The 12244-nt window shown below is 38.5% G+C and overlaps 1 protein-coding gene across 1 annotated transcript; it reads left to right on the top strand.

The window, feature by feature from the left end:
- The first annotated feature begins 2192 nt into the window (after positions 1-2192).
- Positions 2193-11704, top strand: LOC125239551. Its single transcript, XM_048147174.1, has 5 exons — positions 2193-2215; positions 4248-4394; positions 8912-9061; positions 10696-10848; positions 11561-11704. Exons 2-5 carry the CDS (start codon positions 4310-4312, stop codon positions 11605-11607), a joined length of 435 nt encoding a protein of 144 aa, XP_048003131.1. The 5' UTR covers positions 2193-2215; positions 4248-4309; the 3' UTR covers positions 11608-11704.
- Positions 11705-12244: the final 540 nt, after the last annotated feature.

Below are 12244 nucleotides of genomic sequence, written 5' to 3'. Positions count from 1 at the left end.
CGTCCGTGGGCGCGCACCCTAAGTCGAAAGATAATAGCTATGGTTAATTTATATTGGACTACAGTCTGGCAAAAAGAGTACAAATTAAAAAGTGGCAACATTGTCATCCATTTCATATCAATGTATGTGAGAGAACGAGACGACACTACAATGTTGCCACTTTTTAATTTCTACCTACTCTTTTTTGCCATAGAATATTTATATATCTACTAGTACTTTCCATCATGTCAACATCGAAAGAATAAAATGAGGACTTTGTATGAAGCCTCACTTTTCCTTTGGCAGTGGTTTCCATTATTTTTAAACCCAAATGCCGCATATATTGCCTTCATATCAAGAGCTCTAGATTATAGAAAATTGCTTAGGCTATGGCTAATTAAACATGTAATGTACTTTTTAAAAGTTTTTGCCATGCGTAGGTAGATTCTACGTTGACACGAAAGGCCGAGTAGCCGAGATGCCAATCGCTTCGACGTCTATTGTCAAGCATCAGTACTTGGGACTGATTTTTGAATGTCGAACGCATGCCGTTCGAAAGTCGTAGAATTACGTCGTTCTCCACAAACTTTCGAACGGCGAATTCATGCTAGGCTTGTGCCGTTTCGTTCGTTGATCGGAGCGCTCCGATCTCGTTCAATCGCTCCCATGAACTAGTTCGCTCTTTTAGGTCTTTTGCTCATTTAGTTCAGCCAGACCAGCGACCACTGCGGTCGGAAAGATCAGAACGAATGGGACCGAATAGTGTCAAAATTATACAAATAGTCCACAGATAGTAACATTCCGGGCCGAAAGGTTGTAAGTAACCGAAGTTTAATATGAAAACTTGACTTTTTTTGTTGCTCTGCTAAGTAGCTCTCGCTCTCGGTCGGCGCAGTCACACATTCGTTCTCGATCCAAACCGCTCGCGCTCGCCGATCCTATACTGAACTAAATGAGCAAAGACCGATTCTCAGACCACGGAAAGATTCAGTTCATTTCGGTCATTGATGGGATTTTATTCCTAACAGTTCATAGTTCGTGAACGACACAAGCCTAATTCATGCGTTCGAGATTCAAAAACCGATCCCCTGGGCCTGTAGCCAAGAGTACGATACGGAAGTCCCAACCAAGAACCCGCCTGGTGCAGGGCACTTGTAAACTGCTCAGATACCGGAGAACCCGCTGGGCGGGTTCTCGCCACACAAGCGGGCGGTTATAAATTACGACCGTTTTCTGGGCATTTACAGAATTTGGGTCCCCCCAATTAGCAAATGTTGTTAACAAAAATTTACTCGCTGTCAGTTTTTTGACGACAATTAAGCATAAAATCTGTCTAAAAATTTACCTTTTTTCACATTCTGAATGTAGACTATCGCTTAAACTTTTATGTAATTAACACAAAAACAAAAATATTTTTATAGAAATTTCATGCTTAATTGTCACGAAACTGACAGTACGTTAATTTTTGTTAACAACTTTCACTAATTGGGCGGGTCCCAAATTCTGAAAATGCCCTTCTGACGTAGTGCGCCATTTATTTCTATCCATAAAGGGCCTCAACGTGTCAACGCCTTGCTAATTTGATTAGTTCGCCTAGTTTTGTGATAATATAGTGTAATTATTTTGGTTCAAAAATAAACGGGTCGATAAAATAATGATTTTTTAATTCTCATATTCAATGTAAGGATAGGGCATATCTATACAGGCTAGTTTCCTACACTTAAAATAAAATATTTTATGCAGTGCACAAAATAAAGCACCACATAATTAGAAGAAAAATATGGACAGTAGTTATGTTTAACCATAATTTCTATTTAATAAGTCAAGCAGAAATATATAAAGTAAATGAATTGACCGTGACGTCACTACTCAGTATTTCATTGCGATCCCATATTAGCAAATCGTTTTGACAGTTCTTAAAAAGAAGCTGATTTGACTAGTAGGACACTAGTCTATTCCTAATCTGCCTGTGACACCGCAAACGTCCATATGCTACGGTGTGTATTTTTAAACAGGCAAGTCTTTAAAAAATCGATTAAGAGTTGAAAGTGGCCCAGTCGAAATTGCACCCTGTACCTTACCTTTTCTAAGAAACTGCACATTAATAGCTCAATTAAACAGTTAATTAGTTAAACCTCAAATAAAAGTGGAAATTATGCTATACAATTACTTATAATTTATCGCATTCGTAATTCGTTTCCGAACATGGTTGGACTCCCTATTTGTATTATATTTGGTAAGTTTAAATAGGGAACTTAACTGAACTTAAAATATTTTTCACCACACCAACTGTTAAAGAATTAAGTATTTGAAAACAGATAGCAAAATTGCATTTTATCCACAAGAGTGCAAAGTAATTTCATACAAATTTTAACTTAATGTCTTAAGCTATAACAGGGTAAAAAAATAAATTCGAAACGACTGGCGATCATGTGGCGATAAATTAACACACGACACGACTGAAGGGAGTTTTTTTTAAATCGACGCGAGTTACGAATACTTTTCGCATGTGTATCGTACCGTACGACGTTTTTCGGTGGGTAGGTAATGTATATTTATGGCTCTTTGAAGTTACGACCAGGCCAGAAAAATTCAGCATATGTACCTACTGAAATAGTATATTAGTACTATACAAGTGCGAAAGGGGAAATTAAAAACGAGGCATAATAAATTAAAACACTATCGAAGTTTCGAATTACGAATTTCTTTTCGGACGTTTATGGTACGACGTTTTTTGTACGTACAGATGGCTCTTTGGAGTTTCGATCTGACAAGAAATGTACGTACTATCACAGTAATAATAGTTATTTGTTATACAAGGGGGCAAAGTTGTATTTTAACGCCGAGTGTGGAATTGAAAAACGAGCAAGTGAAAGGAGTCTATAGTTGAACCACGAGCGAAGCGAGTGGTTCGAGAATAGAATCCTGAACTTGCGAGTTTTTTAACACTCGAGAAGTAAAATACATTTGCACCCGAGTGTAACACAAAACTTTTCCCCTCATTATAGCGAGGAAACTACAACGCAAAAAATGCGTTTATCACTTGCTTCCAGTAGTTCACAGGTGGTAAATCATCTTTATTACTAGATTCACCTCCTTTTATCAATTTTAAAGCAGTTAATTTGACTTTATTCAAGGTCAAATTACTTTACCCACTAGTGGATAAAATGCGTTTTTACCTGCTGGTATTAAAGGACAAAACACGTGTTTCCAGCTAGTGAGGGGAAAAATATTTTATACCATGCACGAAATAAAGCATCAGATAAATATAAGAAAAACATGGATAGAAGTTGTTTTTAAATCCAATTTCTATTTAATAAGTCAGGTAGAAATATATAAAGTAACTGAGTTGACCGTGACGTCACTCAATTCGATTTCATATTAATTCCATACTAGCAAGACGTTGAAATTCGTTTTGACAGTTCTTAAAAAGAAGCTGTTTTGACTAGGAGGCAAGTTGTCTATTATTAACTGGGTAAAAAAATAAATTCGAAACGAGTGGCGATAAATTAACACACGACTGAAGGGAGTCTTTTAAATCGACGCGAGTTACGAATACTCTTTTCGCATGTTTGACGACCGGTCTGGCCTCTGCCTGCTACGCCGCGGTCCCGGGTTCGAATCCCGGTAAGGGTATTTATTTGTGTGATGAGCACAGATATTTGTTCCTGAGTCATGGATGTTTTCTATGTATATAAGTATTTGTATATTCGTTGTCTTAGTACCTGCAACACAAGCCATCTTGAGCTTACCGAGGGGCTCAGTCAATCTATGTAAGAATGTCCTATAATATTTATTTATATTTATTTATATGTGTATCGTACGACGTTTTTCGGTAGGTAGGTATGTATATTTATGGCTCTTTGAAGTTACGACCAGGCAAGAAGCACTTTTGCATACTAGTGCGGAAAAATTCAGCATGTGTACCTACTGAAATAGTATATTAGTACTATACAAGTGCGAAAGGGGAAATTAAAAACGAGGCATAATAAATTAAAACACTATCGAAGTTTCGAATTTCTTTTCGGACGTTTATGGTACGACGTTTTTTTGTACGTACAGATGGCTCTTTGGAGTTTCGACCTGACAAGAAATGTACGTACTATCACAGTAATAAAGAGTATTAACGTACAGTATGGCTACTCCTGCTCCCCGATGAAAGTGCCGCCCACCCCCTCTTGGTTACCGTCTGTCAAAAACGCGAACAGTCGACCTGGTGCTAGTGCGGCGAAAAAGCACCATATGTACCGAAAAAATCTTTTTCACAGTATTTCACGTCGTTTGGGCAATTGATCCAGAATTTTTGAAGACATCTACAGAGTCAGCAGATATGTGTCTCGAAGTAATAAAATCCAGTGGACAGGTCTTTAAATGCGCTACTACCGATCCAAAAACCGGAGTTAAAAATGATGCTGGTAAGTTAGACCGCCCAGGCTGGTGAGCAGGTTAGTGCGTATGTTGAAGACCCCGGGTTCGATTGTCGGCTCCGTCATCAGTTTTACTTTAGTGTATGATATCTATTTCAGTTTTTAATTAATATATTTGCGACTACAAATAAGTAAGGTCGTTCGGTGCGGAAAGTAAAAATAAATAATAGCACATGGGCTAAGCACAACGATTTACTTAACACATCCACTGCCAGGAACCCGTCTGATGGGCGCCCGTGAACTTTACTCAGATGTCGGACAACCCGCTAGGCGGGTGGTCGCTATACAAGATAATATTTATATTTAATGATCCGTTCCTGGAGCAGGGGATCGATTTTTGAATTTGGAACGCACGAATTCGCCGTTCGAAAGTCTGTGGAAAAGTGGAAAACGACGTAATGCTATTTTTGAATAAAACCGGCCAAGAGCGTGTCGAGCATAGCTGGGCACCGTTAATCAAAAAGTTAACTTCGTTAATCGCTAATCCGTTACTAAAAAAGTTAACTTCGTTAATCGTTAAAGCGATAATTTCGACAAATTTAACGTAAGTTAATCGTTAATCCGTTAACACATGAAAAAAAATGAACTTTTCTTTAAATATTTAGTTTCATCAGTACCCACTATAACGTATTATATTGCTGTAAAAGGCCGAAGTACAGCTAGCCTATTGAACTCTAGGCTGCACGTGGAAGGCAGTGATCGCCTGAGCTACTGCCAAGAGCTGTGTCAGGAGAGATGCTGGCGGTGACGGGACTGTTGTGGCACTTTGGGCGGTAGAGGCTAGGGAAGCGAATGTGGTCGTAAATAGAGTTTGCATTATCCGACGGATTTTTAATATTCGAATAATTCGGATAATACAATTTTTATTATTCGAATATTCGAATAATTCGGATAATTTCGGATAATTTATTAAATGGAACAAAATTAATGTTACAGGTGCGTATAAGCGTGGAATTGATAACGGTTGAGATAGATGAGCGCCATAATGCGAAATTTACCTACATTTTTATTTATTTTTTGCGTAAATCAGCAAACTGTAGAAATTAAAACACACCTAGCTCTCTATCTTTAGTTCTATGACTAGAATCTTGCAATCAGATAGTGAGCTGTCGATATAAGACAGTTAGTAGTAGTGATTATAGTTAGGTGTTAGGTATAACGAGAAGTTTTTCTGACAACACCTTTACCTTGGAAATGGATGGTAGAGAGGATGGCTTGTGTAGAGTGGAACGTGAGACAACATCATTGGATATGATGATGGTTATAGGCGATACAGCGTTGTCATATTATCCGTTCCGATATCGGATATAGGAAGGATGTCAAAGGCAAAAATCAAAGATGGCGGCCCTGAATGATTTCGAGAATGTATAGGAGTCGGTCCTTCGCTCGATCGGATCGGATACTCATCTTATCTTAAATCTGCGGGGCCCTTCCGGATACACTTCGACCCATCGGGATCTTTTGTGCAATTACCCCCTTAGATCTTAAGATCCTTCAGCTATTCAGGAGCTTCTCGACCATCTCCACGTATCGGATGATGAGGCTCATGGGTAGCTCTCTGATGTCCTTTTTACTAGGTAGCCTGCTCCAAAGTTCTTCATTCTTTGTCTGGCGAGGGCGTGACATTCACACATTAGATGTCTGACGGTCTCTTCCTCTTCGCCGCACATGCGACAATCTGTGTAGTCAGCGTGTCCCATCTTGGCCAACATTACTTTGATCCCGTAATGGCCTGTGAACACCCCCGTTATAATTTGGAGTTGTCTTTTGCCTAGCTTTCCTAGCTTTTTGCTCCATCCAGATTCTACCCTCCGCATAAAGAGCTTTGAATGCTTCAGACCTACCAGGGCATCCCACTCTTTTTGGTGATTAGCCTTTGTATGGTCCTTCATAGCCGTTTTAATGGTTCCTTGTGACGTTGTCTTCAGACCTGGCCTTGGCAAGTTCATCAGCATTTTCATTGCCAATGAAGCCATCGCGCCCAGGTATCCATACCAGTTGCACCTTGTTTTGCCTTCCAAGCTTGTTAAGAGCTTGGATGCCGTTTAATACCAGTCAAGAGTCACCTCTGGGCGAGGTGAAGGCTTTGAGTGCCGCCTGACTGTCGCTGAGTATATAGATATTCTTTCCTTGGGTTTGTCTAACTATATTCTTATGTACACAGGTAATTATTGCGTATGTCTCGGCTTAAAAGACAGTGGCATAATTGCCCATGCTGATACTACCACTGTAGTCACTAGTCATTTGCATAAATGCCTACGCCCGTACCAGATGCCATCTTGGACCGGATCGGATACTTAATATAAAAAGTTGAAAACTCTTTTCGTAGGCTCTAAACAAAAGCGTCCTGGTTAGGGTCTTAGAACAGGAATGAGCAACTGAGCATAGGTACTCGTTCAAAACAGAATAACCAAAAAAAGAGAAGACCAATTAGTCGAAGACACTTCCTATCCAGGTGTGGATCATTTTAGACCTTAGTTGCACAGTGGCTGGTACCAAAGTACCAATGGAAGGGGAGAGGTGATAAATAAGTAAGTAAGTAAATTCTTTATTGTCCCACCAACATAAAATATACAAGACATAAAATTTTAAAAAATGAAGAAGGAGGAGGTACAAAGGCGAACTTATTTAAATATTCAAATCCAAAACGCCTCAAATTGCTCGGCAGCAATTTGATGGGTTTTAGTTTCCAAGCTGATCAGTAGATCGACTAAGATTTCAAAGTATAAGTAGTAATTAGACCGATTTTTGTGTATGAATGTAACTAAGGACTTAAAAGGAAAATGCCTTATATTTCTTAGTGAAGTGGAGGGAATTCTGGCGTACTAAATTGCCATGGAACTGATAACAGCTAAATTCGGAGTGAGGCGCTAAATTTCAATTTCAAAAAAACAAGGGACCAGGAAATCTAGGTATAAATCTCCCTTATTAAGTACGGTTTTACAGATAACTTCACGTTAGCTATTAGCAGTAATGAAAGTAGGTTGGGGTAACGTTTTCATATTAAAAAATAATACTTGAACGTTTTTCTGTTTTTTTTAATCATCCAATTAATCGAATATTTGATAAGAACTGAGTGCGTGGGGTGAGGCATTCTGCTTACTTCTTGTCCACGAATGCTTTCTTTGTTTTGTAAATATTAGTTTGATTTTGAAGATAAATAGGTGTTAACTTGTTAGCAATAACATTGTCCGTATTAAGAATTGATCGAAATCGGTTTCAGTGACGTCTATCTATTAAATATATTACTTATAAATAAAAAATAATGTTTATAGAAATTATCCGTTTATCCGGATAATTTCACTTGGATTATTCGAATATTTTCGGATAAAAATATTGGCGGATATTCGAATAATTCGGATATTCGAATATCCGGATTGCAAACCCTAGTCGTAAATAGGGCTCGAATTTGCTGCCGTATCACTACAACAGTCGCCATGGTAAAGCTTAGGATTCACCGAATCAAAGTTAGTAAAAGCAAATCCACGTGAAGAATACTTTTTTAGGTAATATTTCGGACTTTTAGCAATCGACATCGGTAAAACCTAGGATTTACCGGCAAATCATAGGATTTGCCGTACTTCGGGCTTTTATAGTAGCGTTCAGAACGTGTTTTTCGCAGCGCAGATGGCGCCTGTGCCCTACTAGATTAACGATTAACGGACTCGGAAAAATTTAACGGAAGTTAACGAGTCCGTTAACATTTTTTCAAGTTAACTTAAAAGTTAATCCGTTAATCGAAATGTTAACTTCGTTAATTAACGATTAACGGATTAACGAGTTAATGCCCAGCTATGGTGTCGAGCCACGCTCAGTGTAGGGTTCCGTAGTTTTCCGTATTTTTCTCAAAAACTACTGAACCTATCAAGTTCAAAACAATTTTTTTAGAAAGTCTTTATAATGTTCTACTTTTGTGATTTCTTTCATATTTTTTAAACATTTATGGTTCAAAAGTTAGAGGGGGGGACGCACTTTTTTTTCCTTTAGGAGCGATTATTTCCGAAAATATTAATATTATCAAAAAACGATTTTAGTAAACCCTTATTCATTTTTAAATGCCTATCCAACAATATATCACACATTGGGGTTGGGATGAAAAAAAAAATCAGCCCCCACTTTACATGTAGGGGGGGTACCCTAATAAAACATTTTTTTCCATTTTTTATTTTTGGACTTTGTCGGCGTTATTGATATACATATTGGTACCAAATTTCAGCTTTCTAGTGCAAACGGTTACTGAGATTATCCGCGGACGGACGGACGGACAGACAGACATGGCGAAACTATAAGGGTTCCTAGTTGACTACGGAACCCTAAAAAGGACGGCTAGTAATCTTAGAACTAGTGGTAATGACCACTCTTTTCGATTCTGTTAGTAGAATTTAAATCGCTAGTACTGGAGATATTATTGAACGAATTTCACGAGCCCTCAGTGCTCCATTTTTTGTCTCACAAAGTGTTAATTCTGTTATACATTAACATATACCTACCGATATTGTTTGCAGGAAAGAGAACACAAAGCCAGCAAGAGATGGTCACTTATGATTTCCTAATGAAACCCACAAGAACTAAACTTTGGATAGATGAAAAGAGGGTTAAAAGATTCAAACGTTCAATGAAGAAGGAGGAAGAAGTATTGAGCAGGTTCATGGAGGGTACGTTACAGAGGGCCTATTTTCAACTTAATAACCAACTTTAAAAATTGTTGGTCAAAGGCGCCTAGCCTTCAGAGGTAACATACACTAGAGAAAATTCGACGGGTACCTCGGCGGTCGAGGTGGTGCAACGGTTTAGCACGTCAGCCGCGATAGCTGGAGACCAGGGTTCGATTCCCGGCTTCGCCACCAGTGGGCTTGATGGTTTTCCTTTAATGTATGGTATCTATTTCAGTTTATAGCATTATAGGTACTTAAACGGCAACAGTTCCAAATCATATTGGAAATTCTGGTAAGTCACCAGTTACGATGCGCTGACATTTGATAGTTTGATTTTTAATTGGCCTAGTTGAAGTCTTGGTGGCTCAGTTGGCAGAGCGCTGGAGTATCGAACTAGTGACCGTAGGTTCAAGTTTCACCCTAGGCAGTAATTTTCCACTTTCAAATTTATTCTAAGCGTAGTATTGCCTATTTGTCAAACTTATAAATTCTTAGGGTTTCCCCAAATATATCGACGCCTAATCGGCTCTTAGACCAAAAATTGCTCGTTAGTGCTTAGGGAACGTACCCAAACTACGTGACATGTTTAGAGGGGGGGGGGGGTCTAAATACTACGCTTGGTCACAGAGGGGAGGGGGGGGGGGGTTGTCATATTATTTTCTGTGACTACAGCCTCTTACAAATTAAATGTACTTTAGTGATACCAAGCTAAGTCTGCAGCGATTTTGATTTTAACAGCATACTCCCTAAGCAATGGAACACACGAATTAGAACCAAACCGGAGATGGAGGATTGCCGAGCGGAATCAAGAGAGTAGTGGAGAAGATGAGTTCTGGGGCTATCTGGGTGGGTCCATAAGTTTTCAGACACATCTTGACAAGTAGCCTTAGGCACTACGAGTTTAAAATACATACTAATATTATAAATGGGAAAGTGTGTGTGTGTCTGTTTGTTTGTCCGTCCTTCACGGCAAAACGGAGCGACGAATTGTCGTGATTTTTTAAGGGAAATAGTTGAAGGGATGGAGAGTGATATAGGCTACTTTTTGTCTCTTTCTAATGCGAGCGAAGCCGCGGTCAAAAGCTAGTCATAAATATTTTATTTGTAAACATATTGATCTCACATGCAGTTGACATTGGCATATATTTACATGCATAACTTACTTTCTAACTAATGCAATACATCTCATTAGTACAGTCTTAGAGGAATAAGTAAGGAAAGAGTTGTAACTCCATACATCAGTGAATGCAAGTTATTTGTAGTGACATCTAGCGTCAATCACGCGTCAAATAGCTTAAATTATCAGTACCACTACTCGACACTAGGTGTCAACATTGTCGTCAGTGTCTCGTCTGCCAAAAAAATAATATTGAAACAGTTTACAACTTATATTACAAGCAGAAGGAATTGAAAACAGAATACTGATTAACACTATTGTAATGTTAGCTAAAACTTGTTGAGCATTAGACTTTTCGTTCGTCACAACATCTATTGACAAGTAGCAGTTCTGATAATTTACGCTAGTTGACGCGTGATTGACGTATGGATGACGCTAGATGTCACTACAAATAACTTGCATTTACTGATGTATGGAGTTACAACTCTTATCTTACTTATTCCTCTATGTTTAACAGACACTATTAAAGTTCACAATCAAAAGAAAACTACCGACTTGTATGGTTTCCTAATAAAACCGACTAGAACCCACAGAACTGCGAATGAAGAAGGAAATAGACAACGACGTTCAATTGGGACGACGGGGGAAGAAACATTGAAAGTGGATATAGGTAAGTTACCAATACACCGATTTCTACCGTGCAACCCAATTTCGAAACGCAATTTCGTGTGAAAAAGTGACGACGGCACTAATTGATCGCAGCGATAGCGGAGGTCTTAAGGCACGGCACAGACAGTCTTAAAAAATCATAATCTTAAAAAAAAGACTTGTATGCAATCTGTCAGTTCAATCTGAAAATTCTGTCAGGTTCAACTAACAGCTTGCATATAAATCTTTTTTAAGATTATGAATTTTTACTAAGATGGAGGTCTACTTTTTAACTAGATTTATTTTTTATGTCCGGATGTTCTCCTATACAGATCGCAATCCTATTCACTACCAGACAAAACGTCAGAAACAGGTCGTAATTCATAACCGTCCGCTTGTATGTCGAGAACCCGCCTAGCGGGTTCTACAGCACCTGAGCAAAGTTCACGAGTGCCCACTAGGCGGGTTCTTGGTTGCGAAACTGTTAAACATGTTCATGAAATGTTGTAACGTTTTTTTTATAGATTTTTGTAAATTTCGTTTTTGGAAATTTTGTACAAAGCTTTACTGGTGAAACCCGATATTGAGCAAACTGGTTTTTAAAATTGGAACTATGTGCTATTTCCACAATGTTGTTATTTCAAGGACAAATTATCTCGATTTATCAGGTTTCACCAGTAAACCTTCGAAAAATCACTGACAACTTAGGTTAGTATGACTACTTCTCTTTCCAGGGCCCAAAGACTCAGTTTCAACATTGCACCGTTCCAAGCGGACTTAGCGCTCTGAAGCCTTTAGCGGAGCCCTGGGCCTTCGATATACTCCTGGCAATCTCATAGTGATGCCTAACTTTGCGATATAAAATTAAATAAAAATAAATATTATTGCGCATTATTTTTTAAACATCTGCAACAGGTAATACAGGCCGGCAAAAAAAGGGTTGAAAATAATAGGGGCCATCGTTTTGCATGTGGCAACTATTGAGTCACTTTTGTATAAGAAAAGTAAGTGTTGCTATGGTAAAAAAAAATTGTTCCATATGTCTACTCTTTTTAGGGTTCCGTAGTCAACTAGGAACCCTTATAGTTTCGCCATGTCTGTCTGTCACGTCCGTCCGTCCGCGGATAATCTCAGTAACCGTTAGCAATAGAAAGCTGAAATTTGGTACCAATATGTATATCAATCACGCCAACAAAGTTCAAAAATAAAAAATGGAAAAAAATGTTTTATTAGGGTACCCCCCCTACATGTAAAGTGGGGGCTGATATTTTTTTTCATTCCAACCCCAACGTGTGATATATTGTTGGATAGGTATTTAAAAATGAATAAGGATTTACTAAGATCGTTTTTTGATAATATGAATATTTTCGGAAATAATCTCTCCTAAAGGGAAAAAAAAGTGCGTCCCCCCCCCCTCT

Source organism: Leguminivora glycinivorella, chromosome 25 (genome assembly GCF_023078275.1).
Source record: "Leguminivora glycinivorella isolate SPB_JAAS2020 chromosome 25, LegGlyc_1.1, whole genome shotgun sequence".
Classification (NCBI taxonomy): domain Eukaryota; kingdom Metazoa; phylum Arthropoda; class Insecta; order Lepidoptera; family Tortricidae; genus Leguminivora; species Leguminivora glycinivorella.
This window is presented reverse-complemented; position numbering and strand designations above follow the sequence as displayed.

Bases quoted from the DNA above. Each gene is read 5' to 3' on its own strand.
- LOC125239551 (XM_048147174.1), top strand. From the start codon at position 4,310: ATGTGTCTCGAAGTAATAAAATCCAGTGGACAGGTCTTTAAATGCGCT. The intron at 4,395-8,911 runs GTAAGTTAGACC...TATTGTTTGCAG, and splicing joins CGGAGTTAAAAATGATGCTG to GAAAGAGAACACAAAGCCAG. The intron at 10,849-11,560 runs GTAAGTTACCAA...TTCTCTTTCCAG, and splicing joins AACATTGAAAGTGGATATAG to GGCCCAAAGACTCAGTTTCA.